Source organism: Vidua chalybeata, unplaced genomic scaffold (assembly GCF_026979565.1).
Source record: "Vidua chalybeata isolate OUT-0048 unplaced genomic scaffold, bVidCha1 merged haplotype W_reject_10, whole genome shotgun sequence".
Taxonomy (NCBI): domain Eukaryota; kingdom Metazoa; phylum Chordata; class Aves; order Passeriformes; family Viduidae; genus Vidua; species Vidua chalybeata.
Window position 1 is genome coordinate 632,383 of NW_026530345.1, and position 26,536 is coordinate 658,918.

At 56.9% G+C, this 26,536-nt stretch overlaps 3 protein-coding genes and 1 pseudogene across 6 annotated transcripts; all 4 read right to left on the reverse strand.

Moving 5' to 3' along the window:
- The window catches only part of LOC128783030 (zinc finger protein 850-like), a 281,788-nt pseudogene extending 273,239 nt beyond the window's left edge, over positions 1–8,549 (reverse strand).
- On the reverse strand, positions 6,171–9,248 carry LOC128783064 (zinc finger protein 239-like). Its single transcript, XM_053933671.1, has 3 exons — positions 9,234–9,248; positions 8,509–8,574; positions 6,171–8,293 (listed from the first exon to the last, which is right to left on the reverse strand). Exons 2-3 carry the CDS (start codon positions 8,528–8,530, stop codon positions 7,455–7,457), a joined length of 861 nt encoding a protein of 286 aa, XP_053789646.1. The 5' UTR covers positions 8,531–8,574; positions 9,234–9,248; the 3' UTR covers positions 6,171–7,454.
- A 2,144-nt stretch (positions 9,249–11,392) lies between these two features.
- LOC128783117 (zinc finger protein with KRAB and SCAN domains 1-like) lies at positions 11,393–13,496 on the reverse strand. Its single transcript, XM_053933704.1, has 3 exons — positions 13,449–13,496; positions 13,207–13,379; positions 11,393–12,303 (listed from the first exon to the last, which is right to left on the reverse strand). The coding sequence occupies exons 1-3, from the start codon at positions 13,494–13,496 to the stop codon at positions 11,826–11,828; spliced, it is 699 nt and encodes a 232-aa protein (XP_053789679.1). The 3' UTR covers positions 11,393–11,825.
- On the reverse strand, positions 12,812–16,535 carry LOC128783044 (serine/threonine-protein kinase pim-1-like). 4 transcript variants are annotated; one of them, XR_008428972.1, is made up of 6 exons: positions 15,840–16,535; positions 15,711–15,761; positions 15,112–15,481; positions 14,734–14,910; positions 13,221–14,446; positions 12,812–12,926 (listed from the first exon to the last, which is right to left on the reverse strand). XR_008428972.1 is itself a non-coding variant. In XM_053933636.1 (5 exons), exons 1-5 carry the CDS (start codon positions 16,377–16,379, stop codon positions 14,307–14,309), a joined length of 1,278 nt encoding a protein of 425 aa, XP_053789611.1. In that variant the 5' UTR covers positions 16,380–16,535; the 3' UTR covers positions 12,812–14,306. The 4 variants fall into 4 exon arrangements, 2 of the variants coding, with proteins under 2 accessions (XP_053789611.1, XP_053789612.1); XR_008428971.1 differs by having other exon boundaries at positions 13,211–14,446; XM_053933636.1 differs by having other exon boundaries at positions 12,812–14,446.
- Positions 16,536–26,536: the final 10,001 nt, after the last annotated feature.

The window sequence follows — 26,536 nt, forward strand, 5'->3', positions numbered from 1 at the left end:
TCCTGGGTGTCCCCAGGGGCTCAGGCTGTCCCCTGGGTGTCCCCAGAGCTGGAGCGCTCTCTGTCCCCATTGTCACCTGTCCCTGTGCCAAGTGTCCCTCTGTCCCCTGTGTCCCCAGAGCTGGAGCAGTGTCTGTCTCTGTTGTCACCTGTCCTTGTCCCCAGAGCTGGAGCAGTGTCTGTCTCTGTTGTCACCTGTCCTTGTCCCCAGAGCTGGAGCAGTGTCTGTCTCTGTTGTCACCTGTCCTTGTCCCCAGAGCTGGAGCAGTGTCTGTCCCCTCGCTCTGTCCCCTGTGTGTCCCCAGAGCTGGAGCTGTCCCTGTGCCCGTTGTCCCCATTGTTGCCAGAGCTGAAGGAGTTCCTGTCCCCGCTGTCCCTGTCCTTGTCCCCATTGTCACGGTGTCCCCAGAGCTGGAGAAGTCCCTCTGCGCCATTTTCTCGCGCTTTGGGCAGATTTTGGACGTTTTGGTGTGGCGCAGTCTCCGCGTGCGGGGCCAGGCCTTCGTCACCTCCAAGGAGATGAGCAGCGGCACCAACGCCCTGCGCTCCATGCAGGGCTTCCCCTTCTACGGCCAACCCGTGGTGAGACAGAGACTGGGGCAATTCTGACATTTGGGGAAAGAACTGGAATTCTGGGGGAAAACTGCCAAACTCTGGCCTCAAATATCCCCAAATCCAACTTGGAATCCCTCCAAATTCACCCTGAACAGCCCAAAGCTTCCCCTGCTATGACAAGCCCATGGTGAGACAGAAATGCTGAGGGAAAACCCTGGAATTCTGGGAAAAAAAACAAAAACCCCGAGGAAAAGAACCAAATCCAACCAGGAACCCCCCAAAGCTTCCCCTTCTATGACAAGCCCATAGTGAGACCCAAATCCCTGGGAAAATCCTGACATTTTGGAACAAAATCCTGAAATTCTGGGAAAAATCCTGAATTTCTGGGGGGAAAAAAGCCAAAATGCAGCTTCAAATACCCCCAAAATCCAACCACTCCACAGCTTCCCCATCTACGACAAGCCCAAGATAAGAGAGAAATCAGAGCAGAAGTCCTGGGATTTTGGGAACAACCCTGAAATTCTGGGAAAAACTCCAAAATCCTTGGGGAAAAAACCCAAATCCAGCCCCAGATATCCTTAAAATCCACCCTACAACCCCCAAAGCTTCCCCTTCTGGGACAAATCCATGGTGAGAGCAGAATCTTCAGGAAAATACCCAAATTTTGGGAAAAATCCTGAAACTCTGGGGAAAAAAGTCCAAAATTCAATTGGGAACCCACCCAAAATCCTGTGGAAAATACCCAAATGCAGCCAGGAACCTCTCAGAATTCACCCTGGATCTCCCAAACCTTCCCCTTCTGCCCCATGGTGAGACCCAAATCCAGGGAAAAATCCACAGTTTCTTGAAAAACAGGAAATTTTGGAGAACAGCCCGAAATCTGTGGAAGAAAGGGAAATCCAGCCAGAAATCCACCCCCAATTCCCTGGGAATGACCCCAAATCCCTGTTGGAACATCCCCAATTGCTCTGAATTCCTCCAAAATCCCTCTGAAATTCCCCAAATTCCTTCTAGGACTTCCCAAAATCCCTCAAAAACGTCCCTGATTGCTCTTGGAACTGCCCCAAATCCCATCTGGAGCCTCCCCAAATCCCTCAGAACCCCTGAAAATCCCTTGGAAAACCCCAAAATCCCTCTTGGAACTGCCCCAAATCCCAGAGAATTCCCCCAAAGTCCTCAGAAAGCCCCAAATCCTGCCCAGATCCCCTCTGAATTCCCCCAAAGCCCTCAGCAAGCCCCAAATCCCCTCTGGGATCTCGCCCAGATCCCCCCAAAATCCTTGGGAACGACCCCAAAACCCCCTGAGCCGTCCCCAAATCCCCCTGGACTGATCCCAAATCCCAAATCTTTGTGGGTTTTTTGGGGTGGGTTCCGTGAGGTTTTGTTGGGGTTTGGTGGGATTTTGAGGAAAGTTTTTGTGGGGATTTTTTTGGTGGATTTCCTTGGACTTTGAATGGGATGTGAAGGGACTTGGGGGGCATTTTTGGGGGGATTGAGAGGGGTTTGGTGGGATTTTGGTGCAGATTTTTGGAGTGGATTTTGTGGGTTTTGGAGGGTTTTTGGGAAAATTTTTCTGGTATATTTTGGGTGATTTTGAGAGATTTCTTGTGTGGATTTTGTGTGATTTGGGGATTTTTAGGGGGATTTTTGTGCATATTTTTCTGTGTGAGATCTCCTTCGCCAAAAAGTGACCCAAAACACCCCAAACCCCACCAAAACACCCCCAAACCCCAAAAAACCGGGCCTGAAATACCCCAAAATCCTGAAAAACTTCCTTACACCCACCCCTAAATACCCCAAAATCCCATCGAAACACCCTGAAATCCCTCCAAACCACCCCAAAATCCCATAGAAACACCCTGAAATCTCTCCAAACCGCCCCAAAATCCCATCGAAACACCCTGAAATCCCTCCAAACCACCCCAAAATCCCATAGAAACACCCTGAAATCCCTCCAAACCACCCCAAAATCCCATAGAAACACCCTGAAATCTCTCCAAACCACCCCAAAATCCCATCGAAACACCCTGAAATCCCTCCAAACCACCCCAAAATCCCATAGAAATACCTGAATTGCCATAAAACTGCTCCTAAATCCTATAGAAACACTCAAAAATCCCTCAACACCACCCCAAAACAGCCTACATCCCATAAAACTGCACCCAAATCCCATAGATCTGTCCCCAACTCCCATAGAAATTCTCCAAAATCCCAGAAAACTGCCCCAAAAATGGTCCTGACCCTTCCCCACGCACCACCACTCCCTCAGGTAAGTTCAGCTCAGCCCAAATCCTCTCTTTTTAAACCTAAATTTTCCTTTTTTTTAATCTCAAATCCTCCTTTTTTTCAACCCCAAAATCTCTTCTCATCCCTAATGTCCTTTTTTTTCCCATCCCAAAATCTCCATTTTCAACCCCAGTTCCCCACCCCAAATCCTTCCCTGTCCACCCTAAATCCCCTTTTCCCACCCAGAATCTTTCCCCATCCTGAATCCCCCAATTCCCACCCCAATCCCTCTTTTTTTCCCAGTGTTCGACCCAGGGTCTCTCTGCAGACATTGCACCTGGAGCTGCCCCAAATAAACCCAAGTAACCCCAAACAAACCCCAAACAAACCCCAAATAACCCCAAACAAACCCAAATAAACCCAAACAAACCCCAAATAAACCCAAATAAACCCAAAGAACCCCAAACAAACCCCAAATAACCCCAAACAAACCCCAAATAAACCTCAAATAACACCACTGTGCCCCCCAGGGCTGGAATGGGTTTAGGGGTGGGTTGGGGATTGGGGAGGTTTGATCCTAAAATTTGGGATTTGGGGTTTGTGACCCCAGGATTTGGGGTTTGGGAGTTTTGTCCCCAGGATTTGGAGCTCAGGGGGTTTGACCCCCAAACTTTGGGATCAGGGCGGTTGGACGCCCCAGGTGTTTCAAACGCCAGGATATGAGGTCAGGGGATTTTGACCCCAAAGATTGGGAATTGGGGGGATTGACGCCAGGATTTGGGGGTATTTAACTCCAAAAATGGGGGGGATTTGGGGGGATCGGGGGGTTTTGACCCCAGAATTTGGGATTTCAGGGGTTTTGATTCCAAACTTTGGGATTTGGGGGTTTTGTCCCCAGCGTTTGGGGATCAGGGGGTTTGACCTCAAATTTTGGGATTTGGGGATTTTTGACACCTCAGGATTTGGGGTTTTGGGGGTTTTGACCCCAGAATTTGGGAACTGGGGGTGTTCGACAATCCCAGGGTTTAGGGGGTTATGTCCCCAAAATTTGGGATTTGGGGAGTTTGACCCCAAACTGTGGGGCTTGAGGGCATTTGGCACCTCGGGATTTGGGATTTGCAGGTGTTTCACCCCACAATTTGGCAATTGGGGGTGTTTGACAATCCCAGAGTTTGGGATTTGGGAGTTTTTTTTTCCCCGGGAGTTGGGGATTGGGGGTTTAAAGCCCAAACTTTGGGGGCTGGGGGTTTTTGACACCTCAGGACTTGGGATTTGGGGGTATTTGACCCCAGGCTTTAGGAACTGGGGGTGTTACAAACCCCAAATGTTTCAAACCCCAGGATTTGGGGTCAGGGGGATTTAACCCCAAAGTTTGGGAATTGGGGAGTGTTTGACACCCCAGGATCTGGGATTTGAGGGCTTTGATGCTAAAATTTCGGGTTTGGGGCGGGGGGGGGGAGGTTGACATCCCAGAGTTTGGGTTTGGGGGTGTTTGAACCCGCAGGATTTGGGATCGGGGGGAGGTGACCCCAGGATTTGGGGTGACTCCTAGGATGTTTGACCCCCGGGTTTGGGGTCGAGGTTGGGATCGGAGCCATTCCCTGGAAAGAGCGGCGGGATCGAGAATGGGAACGGGAACGGGATCGGGGAGAGACCCTGACCCAATCCCGGACCCCAATCCCAGGGAGAGAGCCCGCCCCAGTCCCGGAATGGACCCATGCCCACAGTCCCGGACCCCTCCCCAATCCCAGCCCCTCCCCAATCCCAGACCCCTCCCCAGCCGCTGAACGGACCCTCCCTCAATCCCAGCCCGCCCCGATCCGGACCGGAGCCATCCCCGGAGCCTCGCCCATTCCCGGACCGGACCCTTCAATCCCTTTTTGGGGCGGCTCCTGCCGCTTCCAGCCCGTTTTTGGGGGTTCCGAAGGGCTCCGGGGACCCTCCCCATTTTGGGGGTGTCGGGGTGGCCCCAGGGCCGCCCCGAGGGCCGAGGGGGGATGGAAACCCCCAAAGCCGAGGGGCTCCTGGGGGTGCCCAGTTCCTCCCGTCCCCACCCCAAAACAGATCCTGGCCAATCAGAGCGCGCGGCGCTGATGACGATCCAGCTGCCGGGCAGAAACTCAGCGTACTGGCCCCGCCCGGCGATTTCCAGCCAATCAGCGCCCGGGTTGGCTCTGACTCATCAGTTGCCAGGCAGGGCTCAGCGCCTCTCACAGCTCCAGCCAATCAGAGACCGCGCGGGGCCATTTCCAGCCAATCAGAGCGTTTGCCGCTGATGACTCCTCAGTTGCCAGGCGGACCCGCAGCGCCCAGCGCTCCCCGGGAGCGGAATTTGGGGAGGGGGGAGGTGACCCTGGGGATGGGGATGGGGCGTGCGGGGGCAGCTGGGGCCGCACTGGTGGCACTGGTGGTGCTGGGAGCCCCCCCGGCCGCGGGGGGAGCGGGGGGCGCGGTGAGAAGGGGGGCGGGGACCCCAAATTAAACCAAAGGGGGGTCGGGACCCCCACACGGAGCAGGAGGGGCCTGGAACCCCCAAAACCAAACACGGGGGAGGGGAGTGGGGATTGGGGGAACGATGGGGAAGGGGCGGGAGAGCGGGGAAAGAGGGGGATGGGACCCCCAAACAGGATCAAGCCAACTTGCGGTGGCCACCTCTATACGTGGATGGTAGCCAAAGGTAGCCAGTGATAGCCAATGCTTTTTCCCAGTCCATGTGATCCCAGGCTGTGCAATCCCAGTCCATCTGGTCCCACTCCATATAATCCCAACCCAGTTTATCCCAGTCTGTATCGTCCTGATCTGTATGGTCCCATTCCAAATGGTCCCAGCCCATATTGGATCCCGGTCCAGGTGATCCCAGTCTGTGCAATCCCAGCCCATATTGGATCCCGGTCCAGGTGATCCCAGTCTGTGCAATCCCAGCCCATATTTGATCCCAGCCCATATTTGATCCCAGTCCAGGTGATCCCAGTCTGTGCAATCCCAGCCCATATTGGATCCTGGTCCAGGTGATCCCAGTCTGTGCAATCCCAGCCCATATTTGATCCCAGCCCATATTGGATCCCGGTCCAGGTGATCCCAGTCTGTGCAATCCCAGCCCATATTTGATCCCAGACCATATTGGATCCCGGTCTGTGTGGCCCTGCACACACTCCCAGAGTCTGGAATTCCAGTTCCCAGCCAGGAAAAAATGTTCCTGCCCTTCAACTTCCTTCCTATCCTCTCAACAAATTATAATAAAATTATAAATAATAAATTATAATTCAAATTAAATAAATTGCAATAAAAATGAAATATAATCATTTTAACTCTTACTTACAGTACTCCAATAATGATTCGACCCAAAACAACAATAATTATTACTATGACATTACCAATAAATATAAATAAACACATTATATACCAAGAAATACCTTTTGAAAGTTTGAACTCAGTAACTCATAGACTTTAGATAAAAAATATCGAAAAAAACTAACATACAATCTAACACACCTTATAAAACAATTCATATTACAAATATACTAAACACAAAATCAAACACCACTATAATTTCTCATACATTTTAATCAAACAATAAAACTTTAATAACACCCTTAAGTACTCTAAAAAAATTAAAATTATTTTTAAAAAAATTAATTGCAGATGGGTGGTTGTATTTGGATATTGGCTTTTGGGTTGTTTGGGTTAGATGATTTTTAAAAAGGGATTTTTATAGGAACTTAATCAGCTGAGAAGGTGGCACTGCAAACAGAACTGACTGAAAATGAAGGGGACAGAAATCAGTAAGTCTGAAAGTTTTATTTGCCATCCAATACATCCCACCCAGCCAGCCCCACACAATCCCCATCCCACCGCCCCAAACTGGGATCCCACTTCTCCCAATCTCCTCCCAACCCCATCTCACCCTGGCAGCTGTGGAATCGAGTGAGCTTTGTGTGGGATTGAGTTTTTTCAGGTGGGAACGAGCAATTTGAGGTGGGATTGAGCCTTTATGGGTTAAAATTCAGTTGTTTCAGTGGGATTGAGTGGTTTTGAGGTGACAGATCCACCCCTCTTGGCTTCTGAAATGCAAAGAGATGGAGAACACTGCCCAAAATCCCCCCAGAACACACAAAGCCTCCAGAACTGTTGCAGCTGAGTTCATGGTGTCCAGGGAGGGTGCAGCTGCCGTTGCCAGGAACAAACGAGACGGGTCTTGGTTTCACAACGCTCCAGAATCCATTTCTTACCCCCGAGAGACAGGGCAAAGGCAGGGCCGTGGGGTTTGTACAGGGTATCCCGGGGTGGAGTTAGGGTTTGGGGCAAGGGAGGAGTTATCAGCAACACAAGAAGGGTGAGACCAAACTCCTGCCTCTTAGCAACAGGGGCACTCCACACAGAACGTGTCCCCAAATCCTAAATTCCCCCTCAAACACCTGTGAAATGGTGGGACTTCAGATATTTTTGATCAATTTCTTTCATTTAACCCTGTTTTAGCTATTTTTAAGGGATAAAGATGAATCACAAGAAAATTAAGGCAAAAACAAAAGGGAAAGCAGCCAGGTGCGCTCCCAACATGGATGACAGGGAATGTGGGTCACCAGGGCTGTGCCCAACCTGGGTCCTGCAGTGGGGGATGGAGCTGGAGCAGCGCACGAAGCTCTTCCCGCACTCGGGGCACTCGCAGGGCTTCCCTTACCGGTGCCTCTGTTGGTGTTGGGTCAAGTTAGAGCGCTGTGAGAAGCTCTTCCCACACTGGGGACACTCGTAGGGCCTCTCCCCGGTGTGGATGCGCCGGTGGGTGATGAGGTGGGAGTTCCTCCTGAATCCCTTCCCGCAGTCAGGGCAGCAGAAGGGCCTCTCCTCCGTGTGAACCCGATAGTGCTTGATGAGATCGGAGCTGGTCTGAAACCTCTTCCCACACTTGGAACACTCATAGGGCCTCTCTCCAGTGTGGGCCCTCTGGTGCCTGACAAGGTTTGACTTCTGCTTGAATTCCTTCCCACAGTCGGGGCAGCAGAAGGGCCTCTCCTCTGTGTGACTCCGGTAGTGCAGGAGGAGATCAGAGCTGGTCTTAAACCCCTTCCCACACTCAGAACACTCGTAGGGCCGTTCCCCAGTGTGGGTCCTCTGGTGCACGAGCAGGTTGGAGCTCTGGCTGAAGCTCTTCCCACACTCCCCACACTCGTAGGGCCTCTCCCCAGTGTGGGTCCTCTGGTGCACAATCAGCTGGGAGCTGTACCTGAAGCTCTTCCCACACTCCAAGCACTTCTGGGGCTTCTCCCCATCCTGGAGCTGCTCAGGGACCACCAGCTCCGAGCTCTGGCTCCATCTCCGGCCGCCTCCCCAGCCCAGGCTGGGTCTTTCCTCCTCAGATCCCCGTGATCTGCATTTGCAGCCGTTCCTCGTGCGGCATCTCCGGGGCTTTTCCTCCCCGTTGGGTTCCTGCACTGTGGAGCTGCTCAAAACGGCCTCTTCCACGAGGTTCTGCCGTGGGGATTTGTCCTCCCTGCTCTCCATCCTCAGCTCCTGCTCTGGGGGAGGAAGGACAAGGAGAGGATGGGATTTGCCTCCGTGCCACAGGGAAGGGCAAGGAGATCCCCCCAGTGCGTCCCTGGCAGGACGGCACCAGCTCTGCCTGAAGCTCTTCCCATAATCCAGCAGCGGGGCTGTCCTGCAGCCAGGGGCCGTGCTGGGCTGGGAGATGGAGCAGGAGAGAGGGGGAAAGGGGCACTGACTTCCTCCTCACCTGCCTGGCTGTCCCGGGGCATCTTCCTCTTCCTCACAGCCTCCCAGGGGCTGGGAATGGGAAATCCTGGTTTGGGGAAAACAAGGGATGAGCACGTTGACTTTGAAGGACCCTTTGCCCAAGTCCATCTCCAGAAGTCCCTGGCCACCTGGGCTCCATAAAAACCTCCCAAACACCAAGATTCAGCCCTGAAAAAGCCTCCCAGGAGCTCCCCATCCCTGATCCCTCCCCTTTGCTGTTAGAGCTTCCCCCCTGTCCCAGCTGCTGGGGGTAACGCTTGGATTGGGGGTCCCCCTTCTCCTCGGTGCCCGCCCTCCCCAGGCTGCTGGGAGTCCCAGCAATCCCAAAAGCTCCCCACTCTTGGCTCTCCCCATTTAGGGCTGCCGGGGCTTTTTGGGCTCCCGGGCTCCCTTCTCCCCTTCTTCTCTGCTTTAGGCTGCAGCGGCTCCAAGGAGTCCCCCCTGCCCCTCTCCAGGCTCTTGAGGGTCCCGCCCATGGCGGCGCTCCCCCCTCTCTGGGCTCCCCACTTTGGGCTCCTGGGGGACACAGGGCTCTGCTCCTCCAGGCTGCCTCTGCCGGCAGCCGCCACCGGCACCCCCCAATGTCCCCCCAAGGGGCCTTTTCTGCTCAGCTTTGCAGTTCTTCATTCTCCAAACATCCCCCCAAAAAAACCCAAGCCAGGCACCCCCCAGGATATCTGGGCCGAGCTCCCCCTCCCCGCTCACCTGCGGGATGGGGGGCGATGATCCCGCAGGTGGGGGCTGCGAATTCAGGGAAGGCTCGACCTGGTGAATCCTTCTGCTGTCCTTGATCCGCCTTTGTCCCTCTTCTTCCTCTTCCTGCCCCTCCTCCTCTTCCATCCCCCCCTCCTCCTCCCTAACCCCACCTCCTTCTCATCTTCCATCTATCCCCTTCCATCCCTCCTCTTCGATCCCCCCTCCTCTTTTTCCCTAAGCCCACCTCCTTCTCCTATTTCCATCCCCCCATTTCCATCCTCTATAAGCCTCCTCCTTCTCCTCCTCCATCCCTGCCCTTCCCTCCCTCCTCCTCCTCCCCCAGGAGCAGCGACACCCTCGGTGCCCCGTTCCCGCAGCCCTCGCAGCCCGCGGCAGGAGCGGGGATGGAGCCGGGCCAGGTCGGGATGGGCAGCGCGGGGCTCTCGGCTGCTCCCACCCGCTGTTCCAGGGGGGAACCCGGCCCGGGCAAAAGGAGAGGCAAACTGGGAAAACTGGGGGCTGCACATCCCAACTGGGCCTTGCTGGGGACCCTGCCTGGGCACTGCCAGCCCTTGGGGCTCCTCTCGGGACAGCCGGGAGGGGGGAACGCACAGAGGGCTGGGGGATGCCAGGAGTGGCAGCACTGGGAGGGACTGGGACTGTGCTGGCTTTGTACTCACACCAGACTGGGATCACACTGCCGTGCCAGGGCAGAGTGGGATCGCACTGATGGAGACTGGGCTCATACTGGGAACATACTGGGAACATACTGGGAGTGAGTAGGAGCCTGCAGGGGGCAACTGAGACCATGCTAGGGGCAAATGGGATACACTGGGAGTGACTGGGATTATGCTGAGGGTGACTGGGAGCAGCTGTGAGAAACTGGGATCATGGTAGGAGTAACTGGGAGCAACTGGGTGGAACTGGGAGTGACTGGCTGCATGCTGGGGGTGATTGGAAACAACTGGGTTTATAGTGGGATGAACTGGGATCATGCTGGAGGTGACTGGGATCATACTGGCAGTGAGTGCAACTACACTGAGGCTGACTGGGAGTGGTTGTCAGCAAATGGGATCATACTGGAAGGAACTGGGAGTGACTGGGAACATGCTGGAGGGAACTGGGGTACACTGGGAGATACTGGGAGTGACTGGAATGAAAGTGAGGGTGAAAGAGAGCAACTGGAACCATGTGGAGCACAACTGGTTCATCCTGGCAGTGACTGGGAGTACACTGGGCTCATATTTGGATCACACTGGGAGTGACTGGACTAACACTGGGAATATCTGAGAGCAACTGGGAACACACCCTGCACATCATCCCCCATACTGGGGGTGGCTGGGAGCAAATGGCATCATACTGGGACTGACTGGGTTGATCTAGGAAGCAACTGGAACCATGCTGGAGGCAGCTGGGACCATACTGGGAGTGACTGAAAGTAACTGGGATTATACAGGGACCATACTGGGAGTGACAAGACCATGCTAGGGGCAACTGGGAGGACTGAGAACACCCTGGATGAAAGTAGGAGGAACTGGGAGCAACTGGGCCCTTGCTGGGGGCAAGTTGCATCACCATAGGGAATGACTGGGAGGGACTGAGCTCATACTGGCAGTGACTGGGCTCATACTGGGAGCAGCCACTCCGGGCCCCGGGACCCCCGATGTCCCCCCGAGGGCCATCTGCGGCTCGGCTTTGGAGCCCTGCCAGCTCCAAACATCCCCCCAAAAAACCCCAAACCCAGGAACCCCCCGGCATATTTGGGCTGAGCTCCCCCTCCCCGGGCACCTGCGGGATGGGGGGCGATGCTCCCGGGGCTGCGGCGACTTCAGGCAGCGCCAGGGCCCCGCGATTCCTTCTCTGCTCTTCTCCGGCTGCTCCCTGCTGCCGCTGCGCCTCTTCCTCCCTCCCTCCTCCTCCTGCCCCGTTCCCGAAGGCCGAACCGTGAGGGGAAAGGGGCGAGGAAAGGGCGGGAACCGTGAGGGGAAAGGGGCGAGGAAAGGGCGGGAACCGTGAGGGGAAAGGGGGCGAGGAAAGGGCGGGAACCGTGAGGGGAAAGGGGCGGGGCCAGGCCAAGGCCAGGAACTGTGAGGGGACGCTCTGTGAGGCGGCGCTCTGCAGACAGAACTGCCACGGACTGAAAATGAACGGCAAAGAAATCAGTAAGTCTGAAGGTTTTATTTGCTATCAAATAGATCCCAGCCCCACAGAATCCCCATCCCACCGCTCCAAATTGAGATCCCACTTCTCCCAGCTCCTCCAACCCTATCTCACTCTGCAGGCTCTGGAATCGAGAGAGTTTGGCAAGGGATTGAGGTTTTTGAGGTGGGAACAAACAATTTGAGGTGGGATTGTGTTTTATGGCTTAAAATACAGTTGTTTTCAGTAGCATGTGAGTGGTTTTGAGGTGAAAGATGGATCCCTCTTGGCTTTTGGAGTGCAGAGGGATGGAGAAGAGAAAAAAATTAAGGTCAACACAAAAGGAAAAGCAGCCAGCTGTGTTCCCAACATGGATGACAGGGAATGTGGGTGACCAGGGCTGTGCCCAGTGTGGGTCCTGTAGTGGGGGATGGAGTTTTGCTCTTCTCACACTCGGGGCACTCACAGGGCTTCCCTTACCGGTGCCTCCGTTGGTGTTGGGCCCAGGTAGAGCTCTGTGAGAAGCTCTTCCCACACTGGGGACACTTGTAGGGCCTCTCCCCGGAGAGGAGAGCAGGTGATGAGGTGGGAGTTCTGCCTGAATCCCTTCCCGCAGTCAGGGCAGCAGAAGGGCCTCTCCTCTGTGTGAACCCGATAGTGCTTGAGGAGATCAGAGCTGGTCTGAAACCTCTTCCCACACTTGGAACACTTGTAGGGCCGTTCCCCAGTGTGGATCTTCTGGTGGCTGACAAGGTTGGAGCTCTGGCTGAAGCTCGTCCCACACTCCCCACACTCGCAGGGCCTCTCCTTATTGTGGATCCTCTGGTGCCTGCTCAGCTGGGAGCTGTACCTGAAGCTCTTCCCACACTCTGAGCACTTGTGGGGCTTCTCCCCATCCTGGAGCTGCTCAGGGACCACCAGCTCCGAGCTCTGGCTCCATCTCCGGCAAAAGCTGGGCTCAAAGGGACTGCTGAGTCAAGAGCACTGCACGTGACTGTGCTTCAGGGCTCCATTAGCAAAGGGCTTTGAGAAATTTAACTCTGCTCATAGCATTGGTAGCCTGACTCGTAGTCATGCTGCACTGGAGCTGTGGCCAGTCCGTGGTTGTCCAAAGAACTCTGCTGAGGGCTCTGCTGCTGCCCAGTGCTTTCATTGGCCTCTTCATTGCTGGGCCTTGTCCTGGGGGGCCCGCTTTTGCAGCAGGGCGACAACCCCATCGCTGCAAACCACTCCCTTTTGCAAGGCACACGTGGACCTCGCTGGAAGCTCAGGGCTCTTGAAGGGGCTGCTGCAGTTGGCAACAGGAGCTGTTGTTGAACTTTTCACATTGCTTAATCCCCCCTGCCAAATGCCATCAAGTGGCTGAGGAAGGACACAAAAAGATTACCCTGGAGGAAGGGAGGCCAAAAGCTTGGAAAAGGATGAAAGAAATGCTCTGATCATGACGATGACAAAAAAATAGAACGATTTATTTCTGACAGCAAATGAACACCCGCCGCCCTCCAGCCCTCCCAGCCTGGCAGGCCGAGCGGAGCCGTTTCCATGGCATGAGGTGCTGGCAGCCTGCAGAGAGAAACCAGAGAGCCACGGTCAGTCACAGAAGGCTCCTGTGCCCTGTCCTGCCATGGCCTGTGCCCGGGCCAGGCTGCTGGCTGTGCTCAGAGCCCAAACCTCCCGAGCCATTCTCTGTTTCGAGAGAAGGGCAGCGTGGCAGGCCACGTTCCACCTCCTCCGCTTCAGCACAGCACAGCAGCCTCCTCAGCAGCTGCAAGGGCGGGATGCCCGTGTGCCCGCTGCCCTCTGCCCGAAGCCCTTCTGCCAGCCCAGCTGTGGAGCCGGGTACCCACCTCTGCAGACCTGCTGCCAGGAGAGGAGCCGATCCCGCACGAGGTCCTCGTCCTTCTTGAAGGGGATGTCCCTGCAGGCCGTGGCCCCTGGGCTAGCACTGGCACTGGATGTGCTCCACGGACGGTGCAGGCGCTTCCCCATGCGGTCCGGGCACCAGGTGTAATCTTCCTGGGAAAAACAAAGAACAATTGCATGAAAGTCAATTCAAAACAAGACCTGGAAACAAGACAAACCTACACAGCCTGTCACCGTTTCACGGGCCTGAGGAGGGTCTGACCACTCCATGCGAGAATGAAACCTGTCCATGGGTGGGGAAAAACCCCACCTTTCCCACCCGTAAACGCACCCCTTCCTCGAGGGCCTGCAAAGCAGACCAGCTGGGGCACAGCTTCAGAACCCATCCCCCTCTGCGGCCACCATCCACATGGATGGATGTTTTGTCAGGCTGGCTGCCCCCGCCCCAGCCCGTGCCAGGCTGGCTGGCAGAAGCTGTCAGCAAGGCCAGGAGCCGGCTCCCCTTCCACAACATCCGTCCCCTGTCCCACCAAAAAGCAGCTTGGCAGCCGGGGGAAAAAATTAATATTCCCCAGCGCCGCCGAGCGGGGAACCTGCAGCGCGTGGCCAGGCCGAGCCCTGCCATGCCTGGAAGCACGAGCATCCCCCCGCCCCTGCGCCGGCTGGGGACTCATCTTGATTTCATCGGGGCGCAGAGCGTGTCCTCCAGGAAGGGGCTGCAGCCAAAGCCGGTCGGCTTTGCCCCGCCAGCGGCCAGCTCCAGGATGGTGTTCCCAGCTCCACGTGGTGCTCCAGAAGAACACGCCAGCTGTGCCTCGGCTTGCGGGGACATCCCGATGCCATTGAGCTGCAGGGGAATGTTTCCCCTGTTCCAGTCCGTGGCACCTTCACCGCACTGCCACCACTTCTCCAGTGGGACGGGGAGCACTGAGCCGCTCCCTCCACAACTCGCCGGGGACCAGCGGAAGCATCTCCTCGGCTGCGCTCTCTCCTCCGTGCCGCAGCCGCAGGGAAACGCTCCGGGGTTTTCTTGGAGTGCCACCAGACGCGTGCAGCTGGTACTTGCTGGGCTCCTGGATCCTACTGAGCACAGGGATGGATCTCTGCTGTCTCCTGGGCCAGGCAGGGCTCCTGCAGCCAAGAATGCTCAAAAAGGTCTTCCAGTGATGGCCTGTCTGCGGGGTCCATGGATAAACACCACCTGATGAGGTGCTGGCACTCTGTCGAGAGAAACCAGAAACCGACGCTCAGCGGAACAGGGCTCCTGTCCATGCTCTCCCACATTCCACGGTGCCCAGGCCACACTAGGAGTGCTCAGAGCTGCAGCCAAAAGCTTCCCATGGATCCTCCCTTCTGGAGGAGAGCAGCACAGAGGCACACGTGCCACCTCCTCCAGCTAAGCCCAGGAGATCAACCGCCTCACTAGCTGCAAGAGCAGGACGCTGATGTGCCAGCTGCCCCCTCCCAGCCCCGTTCCTCCTCCCGAGCCTTGAAGGCGCAGCCCCACCTTGAGACACCCGGGGTGGGAAGAAGAGCTGGCCCCGGACGATGTCCTCGTTTGTGTGGAAAGGAAGCTGCCCGCAGACCAGGTGATAGAGCAGGATGCCCAGGGACCAGATGGTGGCTGGCTGGCCATGGTAGCAGCCAAAGAGGATCCACTCCGGTGGGCTGTACTCTGGCGTTCCTATGGGTCACAGGCACAGCTCATCAGGCCGATGCTGCTCCCTCCCTTCCTCCCTCCCAGCCCGCTCCCGCCGAAAAGCAACTTGGCTGCAGCCGGCTGATGGAGGATTCTGCACCCTCCCCTCCCTTCTCTCCCTCTTCCCCCTCTGCCAGCCAAGGGGGGAACCTCCGCTGCCCGGCTGGGCCCCGGCTTTGGGCTCACCTGACATCCGGGTGTAGAACGTGTCCTGGAGGATCGTGCCGCAGCCGAAGTCGATGAGCTTCGCCTCGCCCGTGGCCAGGTCGACGAGGACGTTCTCGGCCTTGATGTCGCGGTGCAGGACGCCGCGGCTGGTGCAGTGCCGCACGGCCTCCAGCACCTGGCGGAACAGCCCCCGCGCCACGGGCTCCGTCAGGAACCCCCGCTCGTGCAGGAAGTCCCAGAGGTCCTGACAGCGCTGCGGACGCTCCATGACCAGCGCGAAGCCGTCGGGCAGCTCGAACCAGTCCAGGAGCCGCACGACGCCGCGGAAGCCAGGGCACGACACCATCCACAGCAGCGCCAGCTCCAGGGGCACCAGGGCGCCGTTGTGCTGCGGGGGGACCGCGATGCCCTCAGCGGGGCCGATGCTGCGCCGCGCCTCGGCCACCCCCTGCCCGGCCCCGCCGCCGCTCGCCATTGCCCGGCCCGGGACGCTGCGCGGGCCCCGCTCACTCCCCGCTCGCTCCCCTCGCAGCCTTCCGGCTGCCACCCTGCCGGGCCTCGCCTTAGCCCCGCCCGGCACGCCCCGCCGCCTTCTCCCTCTGGCCCCGCTCACTCACCAGCCGCGCCCACTCCGGGATGCGATCGCGGCACACTCGCTTGATGGCCACCTGCAAGCCAAGGCGAGCGCCGGGCTGAGCTCGCTGCCCGCCGCCCGCCGCCCCCTCCGCTCCGGCCCCGTCTCTTACCGGGGCGCCGTCGGCGAGCCGGGTCCCGGAGTAAACGCTGCCGCAGCCGCCGCTCCCCAGCAGCGGGCCCTCCCGGTAGAGCTGCTCCAGGGGAGGCTTCTCCGCCCGTGCGGGCGGCACCGCGCTCCCGCTCTTCTGCCCCGCCAAGCCGAGCGCCCGGCGCGCTGCTGCTTGCCGAGCCGCCCCGGGCTGCGGCGGCTCGGGGCCGGCGGCCGAGCTGACGAGCGGCGGAGCTCGGAGCGGGGAAGCCGCCGGCGACGCTGTCGGCGACGGGGCGGGCGCGGGGCGGCAGCGGGGCGGCTGCGGGCGGAACCGCGGCAGGGGCTTCGTTCGGGGCCGGGGCCTCGGCCGGGGCCGGGCCAGAGCCCGCGCCAGGCGGAGCCAAAAGACCGCGCTGCTCCGCCAGCGCCAGAGCGAGCGGCACTTCCAGCGGCGCCAGAGCCAGTACGGAGAGAGCCCGGCGGAGGCGGCTCCGCGGCGGGACGGGCAGGGGCGGGCACGGGGCGGCCCCGCCGAGGGGCGCCTTGCGGGACGCGGCATCAGCCGGGCTGGGAGAGGCGGGACACGGACGGTACGGGACGGGAGTGGAGTGAGTGTGAGAGGGAGAAGGGGATGGGGAGCGAGTGCAAAGTCGAGCGGAAAACCGATCGAGAGAAGCGCTGCTGCTGCTGCTGCTGCTGCTGCTGCTGCTGCTGCTGCTGCTGCTGCTGCTGCTGTGGAACCGCCGCAGCTCGCGAACGTTCCTCCGTTGCCTCCGCGAACCCAACGGAGGAGCCGCCGCGCGACCCGCGGAACGAAAGAGAGAAACAAACAAATAAAACCCCCAAGGAATTCCTATTAGAGCAGTAACCAAATCAAACAATGTAGCAATAAAGAAGAGTCTTGGCTTGTGGCTTCTTTCTTCTTTGGCTGAGGTGAAGCATTTCATGGGGAAGAATTGGCTCTTCAGGAGTGGAGCATTTAATTTTCATATAGAAAAGGGAAATTGTCTCAGTAATGTCACCTATTTTCATCCTCTGTTGAGATAGTTGCAGGCTGCCAAAGGACATGGTCTGCAATGTGGAACTTGGGGCCAAGTTACTTTTTCTGCTAGAGGATGAGGAGGGGAAGTATCCCAGAATCATGGAGTCGTGGCATGGTTTGGCTTGGAAGGGATCTGAAAAATCACACGGCTGCAACCCCCCTGCTGTGGCTGGGCACCCCTTGCACTAGCCCGGCTTGTCTGGAGCTCCGTGCAGCCTGGCCTTGAGCACTGTCAGGGACGGGACAGCCACACCTTCTCTGGGCAACCTGTTCCAGGAGACTCTTTTTCCTGAATCCCTCTCCTAAAACGACTCTCTTTCCATTTGGATCCATTCTCCCTTGTCCTGTCCTTGCCTGCCCTCCTACAAAGCCCCTGTCCAGCTTTCTTGTAGGTTGCCCTCAGGTCCTGGAAGGCCACAGTTGGATCAAGTCTAAGTCTCTTGCCCAGGCTGAGGAAGCCAAGCTGTGTCAGCCTTTCCTTGCAGGAGAGGAGTGTTATAGATACATATTATAATATTGGCTTTTGCAACTATTAAAATGAATTTTATATGTCTGATGTTCAGGTAACTTTGTTCCAAAGATAAAGTTTCTAATTTTGTTGTTAATTAAGCTTAGACATAGTAGTGCAATAGCTGACAGAAGTCTGCTTGTGTTAAAATGCCTGCTTGGATGGGATAACATCCAATGAACACAGGATGAGGACACCTGCTACAGCTCTGCCAAAGATCAGCACTCACCATCTGAAGGCAGTGTGGACCAAGGCCCGAACTGGAAGTGATAAAGAGAAGGAGCCAAACCCCAGCCAAGAAACACGCATGTTCTGAAAAGGGGGACCCAAGGAGGGGCCATGTAAAATAGTTCCTGGAAATGTAAACTAGGTTATGGATATGCATAAGGGGCTATGAGCATGCAACAGGTGGATGTGAGGGAAAAGGTATTTAAGGGGGATCCCCGAAGGTAACAGGGTGCTCTTGGCTGAGTGCCAAGATGCACCTGGCCATAAATAACCTTTGCTCCATGGTCCTTGTCTCCTATTGTCCTTTATTAAACTTTTTACTTTTTCACAGGAGAGTGAACGTGTTTTTCACATGGGCTACACATGCTTATACACAATTCTTGGAAGACTAGTAATTTTTTTTGACAATGATTGGGTTAATCTTCACATAATCAAACTTATCAATTTTGCAACATCTCTTGCTCATAGAAGTTGATTCAATCTTCTTTCTTGATTCAGTCTTCTTGCAGTCTTCAAAGTTCTGTTTCTTCTTGCCAAGGCATTCTGACTAGCAAATCTTTTATGCTAATCAGGCCCAAAGTTCATCAACTCACTTCTGTCCTGGCAGCATGGCTGTGTCTATGCAAGCAGGGAAACACTAATCGAGAGAATTCCACTAAGGTGAAGGCAGCCTCAGCCTCCCGTGACCGAGGTGCCGGGTATGATCTGTCAGATCCCCTTGAAGGAGCCTCTAGTATGTATGCCCAGGGAAGAAATGGGAACCAGGGCTAGAGGGGCCCTGCCTCGAGCCAGGGAGAGGCACGGGAAAATCGGATCTTTTGGACAGTGTGGATCCGATGGCGTGGCACATCAGAGCCACAGAAATATGAAACCTTAGCTGATACTGGTGTGCAGTGTGCCCTGATACCATGGGGACATGTGGGGGCAGAACCTGTTTCCATTGCCAGGCTGACGGGGGGATCGATCACAGCAATTGACCCTGTTGGGAGCCGAGGTGAGCCTGACTGGGAAGGAGTGGCAGAAACATCCCATTGTGACCGGCCCAGAGGCCCCATGTATTCTGGGCATAGACTTCCTCCGGAATGGCTACTACAAAGACCCAAAGGGACTCAGGTGGGCTTTTGGCATAGCTGCTGGAGAGGCAGAGGACATGAAGCCGTTGAACACCTTGCCTGGACTATCAGAGCACCCATCTGCAGTAGGACTCCTGAGGGTGGAAGAGCAACGAGTGCCAATTGCCACCTCGACAGTGCACCGCCGGCAGTATTGAACAAATCGGGATGCCGTGATCCCATCCACAGAATGATCCGTGAGCTGGAGAGCCAAGGGGTGATCAGCAAAACCCACTCACCCTTCAACAGCCCCACTTGGCCTGTGCACAAGTTGACAGAGAATGGAGATTGGCTGTGGACTACAGTGCCTTAAATGAGGTGACTCCACCGCTGAGCGCTGCTGTGCCCGACATGCTGGAGCTCCAGTACGAGCTGGAGTCCAAGGCAGCAAAGTGGTACGCCACTGCTGACATTGCTAACGCGCTTTTCTCCATTCCTCTGGCAGCAGAATGCAGGCCTCAGTTTGCTTTCACCTTGCAGCTGCTGAGGAGGCTGCTGTGCTGTGCTGAAGTGGAGGAGGTGGAACGTGGCCTGCCACGCTGCCCTTCTCTCGAAACAGAGAATGGCTCGGGAGGTTTGGGCTCTGAGCACAGCCAGCAGCCTGGCCCGGGCACAGGCCATGGCAGGACAGGGCACAGGAGCCTTCTGTGACTGACCGTGGCTCTCTGGTTTCTCTCCGCAGGCTGCCAGCACCTCATGCCATGGAAACGGCTCCGCTCGGCCTGCCAGGCTGGGAGGGCTGGAGGGCGGCGGGTGTTCATTTGCTGTCAAAAGAAATCGTTCTATTTTTTTGTCATCGTCATGATCAGAGCATTTCTTTCATCCTTTTCCAAGCTTTTGGCCTCCCTTCCTCCAGGGTAATCTTTTTGTGTCCTTCCTCAGCCACTTGATGGCATTTGGCAGGGGGGTTAAGCAGTGTGAAAAGTTCAACAACAGCTCCTGTTGCCAACTGCAGCAGCCCCTTCAAGAGCCCTGAGCTTCCAGCGAGGTCGACGTGTGCCTTGCAAAAGGGAGTGGTTTGCAGCGATGGGGTTGTCGCCCTGCTGCAAAAGCTGGGAGGAAGTCAGAAGTGGCAAAATGCCAATTTGACTCAACCCCTGCCCAGGTTCTGCATCTTTCCCCTCTGCTCGGTGACAGGCAGGCAGGGCTGGACTCCAGCAAGGTTCAAGTTCTTGGTGCTCCCTGGCATCGAGGGGATCAAGTAAAGTCTTGTATGCAGTGACTGCAATAGGGCTACTGAAGGGAAAAAGGAGATGTCGTGAGGTGGGGAATCCTTCTTGTCTCCTTTGTCTCCCCAGGAGCCCCTTGGAAAAGGAAATGCCCACACGGGTTTATCTGACTCCTTCCCAGCCAGCCTTTCCCTCAGTCCCGGCTCTCATTTGCTCCGCAGGCTTCACCAGCTCGCTCAGCTCAGAGGAGCTCTCAGAGGAGAAAACGCTGCCTGGCGTGGGGCTGGCTGATCCCTGTCTCATCTTGATTCCATTTCCCCGCTCCCTCCCCCATCCAAGAGAGCGAAGGATCCCCCACAACCGGTCACGATCCACTCTTGCGGGGTGTTTGTGATGGTTTGTTAACCGATCCCAAAAGTGCAAAACTGCAAATGGCAAGGGACCATCACTTGAATCACAACAAATGCATCTTTATTTAGGTACCAACAGCAAAGGCGATAGAAGGGACAGAAAAGGGAAATAGAGAGAAAAGAGAGGAAGGGGAATAGAGCTACCACCGTCGAGACCAGATCCTCGATGGTCCAGCCATCATTCACTATATCAAATAACTGAAAAAAGAACTGGAAAAGAATTTGTTTTTTTAAAATTAAGTTTAAAAAAAAGGGAAGGAATTGCATAAAGAAAACCAAAGAGTATAAATACAGTAATTTAAACTTCTCAAAGCCCTTTGCTAATGGAGCCCTGAAGCCCAGTCACGTGCAGTGCGGCCTCGGCGGTGCCTTTGAGCCCAGAACTGCCAAGGGTCAGGGCCGGGATGAGCCTTCACCCAAAACAGGCTCCAAGACTGAGTGGGAATCAATCCAGAACAGGGCTCACACAAAGAGCAAAGCCTCAAGGCCAAAGCCAAACCTTCATCAGGTTGGATTTGTTTGAACACTGAACTGGAGCAAATTTGCTTGTCTGGTAACATCAGTGTCACCATGAAACTTTACATGAGCTACTAAATAAGCACTGTCCTGTCCTGAGCTGTGTGGCCCAAATACTGTTGAGAACTTGCCGTGCCTCTGCCCTGTGCCCCCGGGGCTGCTCTTGGCCTGGCAGCCTCAGTGGGAGCCAGCACTGGCTGCAGCCCCAGCGGGCCCCCAGGACAAGGCCCAGCAATGAAGAGGCCAATGAAAGCACTGGGCAGCAGCAGAGCCCTCAGCAGAGTTCTTTGGACAACCACGGACTGGCCACAGCTCCAGTGCAGCATGACTACGAGTCAGGCTACCAATGCTATGAGCAGAGTTACAAGAAAGCTGTGGAGAAAAATCAACAACTGACCGTCTGCTCTGGTACAGCTTCCGAATGCCAAGATAGCAGCCGATCAGCACGAGGGGCATGGTGAACAGTGTCACCACCGTGCCTATCATGCAGGACCTGCGCACATCCTGGGGGCAGACAATTCTTGGGTGGCGCACTGGATCTGGGGCAAATATTCCTGTTTCAGTGATAACGTCTGTGGGAGCAATGGGGAGCGTGAGCCCGTGCTGTGCTGCACTGCCGAGCTGGCAGCACGGTGGATACGGCCAGGACGTTCTCTGTTTCCCCCAGAGCTGGGGCCTGCAGGCCCCTTGCCGCCCCTTGGCACAGGCTGTGCCACCCAACAAAGCCCAGCAGGCCGGGAGGAGAGCCCAGGGCCAGCGCAGCTGCTTGGGCAGTCGCTGCTTCGAGGGACACGGGCCAAACCCATCCCTGAGCAGCCCCTGCCAGCCCTGGCCCTCCCTGCCCTGGGACAGCTCCCCCAGCCCCAGGGGACAGAGTCAGGCCCTGTCAGGACACACGGGAGCCTTGCTCTCCCTCTATGCTCTTTCCCCACCATGGGTACCCCGTGCAGCCACTCCCAGGTTTTGGGACATGTCTCCCACGGAGGGACCCCAGCAGGATTGCTCAGCCTGGCTGAGCCTGGTACAGTAATCACCTTCTGTGGCACTGTCTGGCATCTCCTCCCTTCGTGTATCGGGGGCTGGCACGGAGCCACGGCTTCCTTCAGGAAGTGCTGCCTTCAGCAAAGCCCTTTGGTCCATCTCTGGAGAAAGGAAAAGGGACAGCTGGATCAGGTGGAACCATTCCCCATTGGAGAGATGGCATCTTCAGCAAGTTCTACTTTCCAAAGACATGGATAAGGATCAGGAAAAGGCCACGGCTCTTGGGGCTGCCACAGGGCCCTCCCTTCTACAAACAGGTGCCACTCCTGATCTACCCGGAGACTGGGAAATTGCAGGGGATTGCAGGCCCGTGGTGCAGTTTGGGCTCCCTGCCAGCTGATGCCAAATGCCTTCCTGCAGAGGCTGGGGAGAAGCTGCAGCCAGGCCAGGCTGGGAAACAGCCCTGCAGGGCAGGAAAGCAGCAGCGGGGCAGCCAGGCTGCCATGGATCCCTTCCCTCTGTGCCGGGCACGGCCTGTCCAGATGTGCAGGGAAAGCCCCCGGCTGCTGAGTCCCAGGGGAAGGCTGAGGGAAATGCACCCACCACGGCGTCTCTCCACATCACTCAGCATCTGGTCCATGTGTTGGGATGCCTCCAGGGACTTCATGTGTTTAGTAGATCTGTTCCTCCCTCTCGGCGGACCTTAAGAGAATGCATGTCCATTTCCCCCGGAATGGATCCCACAAAAGCTGGGCTCAGCCTGTGGGGTCAGCAGGGACACACAACTCACCCCTGCGATGGGAGCCGGGCTTGTGCGCAGCAACCAGGAAAGGAGCCTGAAAAGTCCTCCCTGCAGACACACCTGTAACTCAACAGGCACAGGAGCTTCTGTCACCTGCTTCCTGCCAGGTTGTCAGTGATTATTCACTGAGGGCAAGTTGAGAAGTTACCTGCAGAATCTCCCAAGGGTTCCAAACCATCTTCCATCCCAGCTGCTGGAGAAGCCTTGCTAGCATGCTCATCTAGAAGGGATCAGAGATCAGAACCATTTCCTGGTCTGCTGGGATCCCCCTGTGCCTTTGGGAACTGGGCACTGCAAGGGGGTCGGGTAAGGCTGTGGGGGCCAAATTTCCATGGCAATGGCCAAAGCTGCACAGGGGCCTGGGGAGTTCTGGGCTGGCTCCTGGCCACTCTCCACACTCTTTGCAGGCCCTGTGCAACATCCCTGGAGGGTAGGTACTGCCACACAGCAGAGATGGCAGCTCAAGCCTCAGCAATTACCTCCTGTGACTGTGCCTGGCATCGCCTCACTTCCTGCAGCAGGCGCTGCCAATGGGCCACTGCTTCCTCCAGGAAATGCTGCCTTCAGCACAGCCTTTCGCTTCATCTCTGGAGACAGGAAGAGGCACAGCTGCATTAGATGGAGCCGTTCCCCTTCTGGGAGATGGCATCTTCAAGAGGCAATACTGGACAAACTCATGGTTCAGGAAATCATCAAAACTGTTGGGATTGGCCAGGCCACTCCCTTCTACAAACAGGTGCCATTCCTGATCTACCCGGAGACCGGGAAATTGCAGGCATCTCGGGCCCATGGTGCAGGTTGGGCTCCCTGCCAGCTGATGCCAAATGCCTTCCTGCAGAGGCTGGGGAGAAGCTGCAGCCAGGCCAGGCTGGGAAACAGCCCTGCAGGGCAGGAAAGCAGCAGCGGGGCAGCCAGGCTGCCACGGATCCGTTCCCGCTGTGCCGGGCACGGCCTGTCCAGATGTGCAGGGAAAGCCCCCGGCTGCTGAGTCCCAGGGGAAGGCTGAGGGAAATGCACCCACCACGGCGTCTCTCCAGATCGCTCAGCATCTGGTCCAGGTGTCTGGCTGCCTCCAGGGATTTCTTTTCTCCAGTGTCTGAGTTCTTCCATGGAGAAGGACCTTAACATAAAGATGTTCCATGTCCCCCTCAGGCCAGAGTGGCAGTGAGTGCCCCTGGGTGATTGGTGCCCTCCAAAGCACTCCCTCAGCTCTGCCTTCCACTCAGGAGCAGGGCCAGGGGGACCACGTGCCTGCGGTGGCCCCACACTGGCATGGAAGGAGCCCCTTGCAGGGCCGTCCTCGGGGGAGAAAGGATTCCCTGGAGCTGCCAGCAGCTCTAAACCCAGCCCCAGGCAGGGCCAGGGCTTGGCAGCAGCAGCAGGAGCAGCTCAGGCACCCCGGGGCCCGCAAAGGAGCTGCAAAAGGCACAGCCCCGGGGCACAGCCCTGGGCCCGGCCCCTTCCCTCTCTGCTCTTCTTCCTGGCTGCACAGAGCACACGGAAGCGCACACTGGAATTGCACACGGAAGGAAGATGGACAGCTAAATGCTCCTTCCTGCCACTGACAGCCATTCTGTGGGATCCCTCAGGGATCCAGAATGGAGCCGGGCAAGTTTTCCAGAATCTTTCAACCCTGTGATGCTGCTAAGGGAAATGGCTCATGAGGCACTGATTATTCTCTCAGGAAAAGCACACAGAAAACTTGCCTCCAGCATTCTCCAAGAGATTCTCTCCAAGAGAATTCTCCAAGCTGTCATCCAATAGGGCATCTGGAGAAGCCATGTCGCCATCCCAAGCTAGAAGGAATGAGAGATCAGAACCATTTCCTGGTCTGCTGGGATCCCCCTGTGCCTTTGGGAACTGGGCACTGCAAGGGGGTCGGGTAAGGCTGTGGGGGCCAAATTTCCATGGCCATGGCCAAAGCTGCACAGGGGCCTGGGGAGTTCTGGGCTGGCTCCTGGCCACTCTCCACACTCTTTGCAGGCCCTGTGCAACATCCCTGGAGGGTAGGTACTGCCACACAGCAGAGATGGCAGCTCAAGCCTCAGCAATTACCTCCTGTGACTGTGCCTGGCATCGCCTCACTTCCTGCAGCAGGCGCTGCCAATGGGCCACTGCTTCCTCCAGGAAATGCTGCCTTCAGCACAGCCTTTCGCTTCATCTCTGGAGACAGGAAGAGGCACAGCTGCATTAGATGGAGCCGTTCCCCTTCTGGGAGATGGCATCTTCAAGAGGCAATACTGGACAAACTCATGGTTCAGGAAATCATCAAAACTGTTGGGATTGGCCAGGCCACTCCCTTCTACAAACAGGTGCCATTCCTGATCTACCCGGAGACCGGGAAATTGCAGGCATCTCGGGCCCATGGTGCAGTTTGGGCTCCCTGCCAGCTGATGCCAAATGCCTTCCTGCAGAGGCTGGGGAGAAGCTGCAGCCAGGCCAGGCTGGGAAACAGCCCTGCAGGGCAGGAAAGCAGCAGCGGGGCAGCCAGGCTGCCGTGGATCCCTTCCCTCTGTGCCGGGCACGGCGTGTCCAGATGTGCAGGGAAAGCCCCCGGCTGCTGAGTCCCAGGGGAAGGCTGAGGGAAATGCACCCACCACGGCGTCTCTCCAGATCACTCAGCATCCGGTCCAGGTGTCTGGCTGCCTCCAGGGATTTCTTTTCTCCAGTGTCTGAGTTCTTCCATGGAGAAGGACCTTAACATAAAGATGTTCCATGTCCCCCTCAGGCCAGAGTGGCAGTGAGTGCCCCTGGGTGATTGGTGCCCTCCAAAGCACTCCCTCAGCTCTGCCTTCCACTCAGGAGCAGGGCCAGGGGGACCACGTGCCTGCAGTGGCCCCACACTGGCATGGAAGGAGCCCCTTGCAGGGCCGTCCTCGGGGGAGAAAGGATTCCCTGGAGCTGCCAGCAGCTCTAAACCCAGCCCCAGGCAGGGCCAGGGCTTGGCAGCAGCAGCAGGAGCAGCTCAGGCACCCCGGGGCCGGCAAAGGAGCTGCAAAAGGCACAGCCCCGGGGCACAGCCCTGGGCCCGGCCCCTTCCCTCTCTGCTCTTCTTCCTGGCTGCACGGAGCACACGGAAGCGCACACTGGAATTGCACACGGAAGGAAGATGGACAGCTAAATGCTCCTTCCTGCCACTAACAGCCATTCTGTGGGATCCCTCAGGGATCCAGAATGGAGCCGGGCAAGTTTTCCAGAATCTTTCAACCCTGTGATGCTGCTAAGGGAAATGGCTCATGAGGCACTGATTATTCTCTCAGGAAAGGCACACAGAGAACTTGCCTCCAGCATTCTCCAAGAGAATCTCTCCAAGAGAATTCTCCAAGCTGTCATCCAATACGGCATCCCGATAAGCCATGTCACCATCCCAAGCTAGAAGGGATCAGAGATCAGAACCATTTCCTGGTCTGCTGGGATCCCCCTGTGCCTTGGGGAACTGGGCACTGCAAGGGGGTCGGGTAAGGCTGTGGGGGCCAAATTTCCATGGCCATGGCCAAGGCTGCCCAGGGGCCTGGGGACCTCTGGGCTGGCTCCTGGTCACTCTCCACACGATTTCCTTGCCTTGTGCAACATCCCTGGGAGGGCGGCTGGAGCAGCCCAGGGCCCATGGGGGCTTTCTCCCTCCCACAGAGGAAACCCTCCCTAAAGCCCAGGGGAAAAACCATCCCCCAGCACTTCCCAGGGAGCAGGGAGCGCTGTCCCGGGAAAGGGGAGCCAGGCTGCCGGCTCACCTGCTCCCCGCGCTTGCAGCGGAGCAGCCTGGGCAGCCCTGGCAGGCAGGGCCACGGCCAGGAGGAGCGGGAGGAAGAGGCGCAGAGCAAGGGCCATGGTGCCTTGCCCTCTGCCAGTCCCCAGCTCTTGCTGCCACCACTGTCCTGACACCGCTGTCCCAATGTCAGCACCACTGCTGCCACCGCCGCTGCTGCCGCAACAGTTGTGCTCAAGGAC

Coding starts and splice junctions, on each gene's coding strand:
- LOC128783064 (XM_053933671.1), bottom strand. CDS start 8,530: ATGCCCCGGGACAGCCAGGCAG. Junction 8,294..8,508: donor GCCCCGGGACAGCCAGGCAG/GTGAGGAGGAAG, acceptor TTCCTCCCCCAG/AGCAGGAGCTGAGGATGGAG.
- LOC128783117 (XM_053933704.1), bottom strand. CDS start 13,496: ATGGAGTGGTCAGACCCTCCTCAGGCCCGTGAAACGGTGACAGGCTGT. Junction 13,380..13,448: donor GTGAAACGGTGACAGGCTGT/GTAGGTTTGTCT, acceptor TGTTTTTCCCAG/GAAGATTACACCTGGTGCCC. Junction 12,304..13,206: donor CAGCAGGTCTGCAGAGGTGG/GTACCCGGCTCC, acceptor CTTTTGCCGGAG/ATGGAGCCAGAGCTCGGAGC.
- LOC128783044 (XM_053933636.1), bottom strand. CDS start 16,379: ATGCCGCGTCCCGCAAGGCGCCCCTCGGCGGGGCCGCCCCGTGCCCGC. Junction 15,482..15,710: donor TCCCGGAGTGGGCGCGGCTG/GTGAGTGAGCGG, acceptor GTCCCCCCGCAG/CACAACGGCGCCCTGGTGCC. Junction 14,447..14,733: donor CCCACCCCGGGTGTCTCAAG/GTGGGGCTGCGC, acceptor TTCTCTCGACAG/AGTGCCAGCACCTCATCAGG.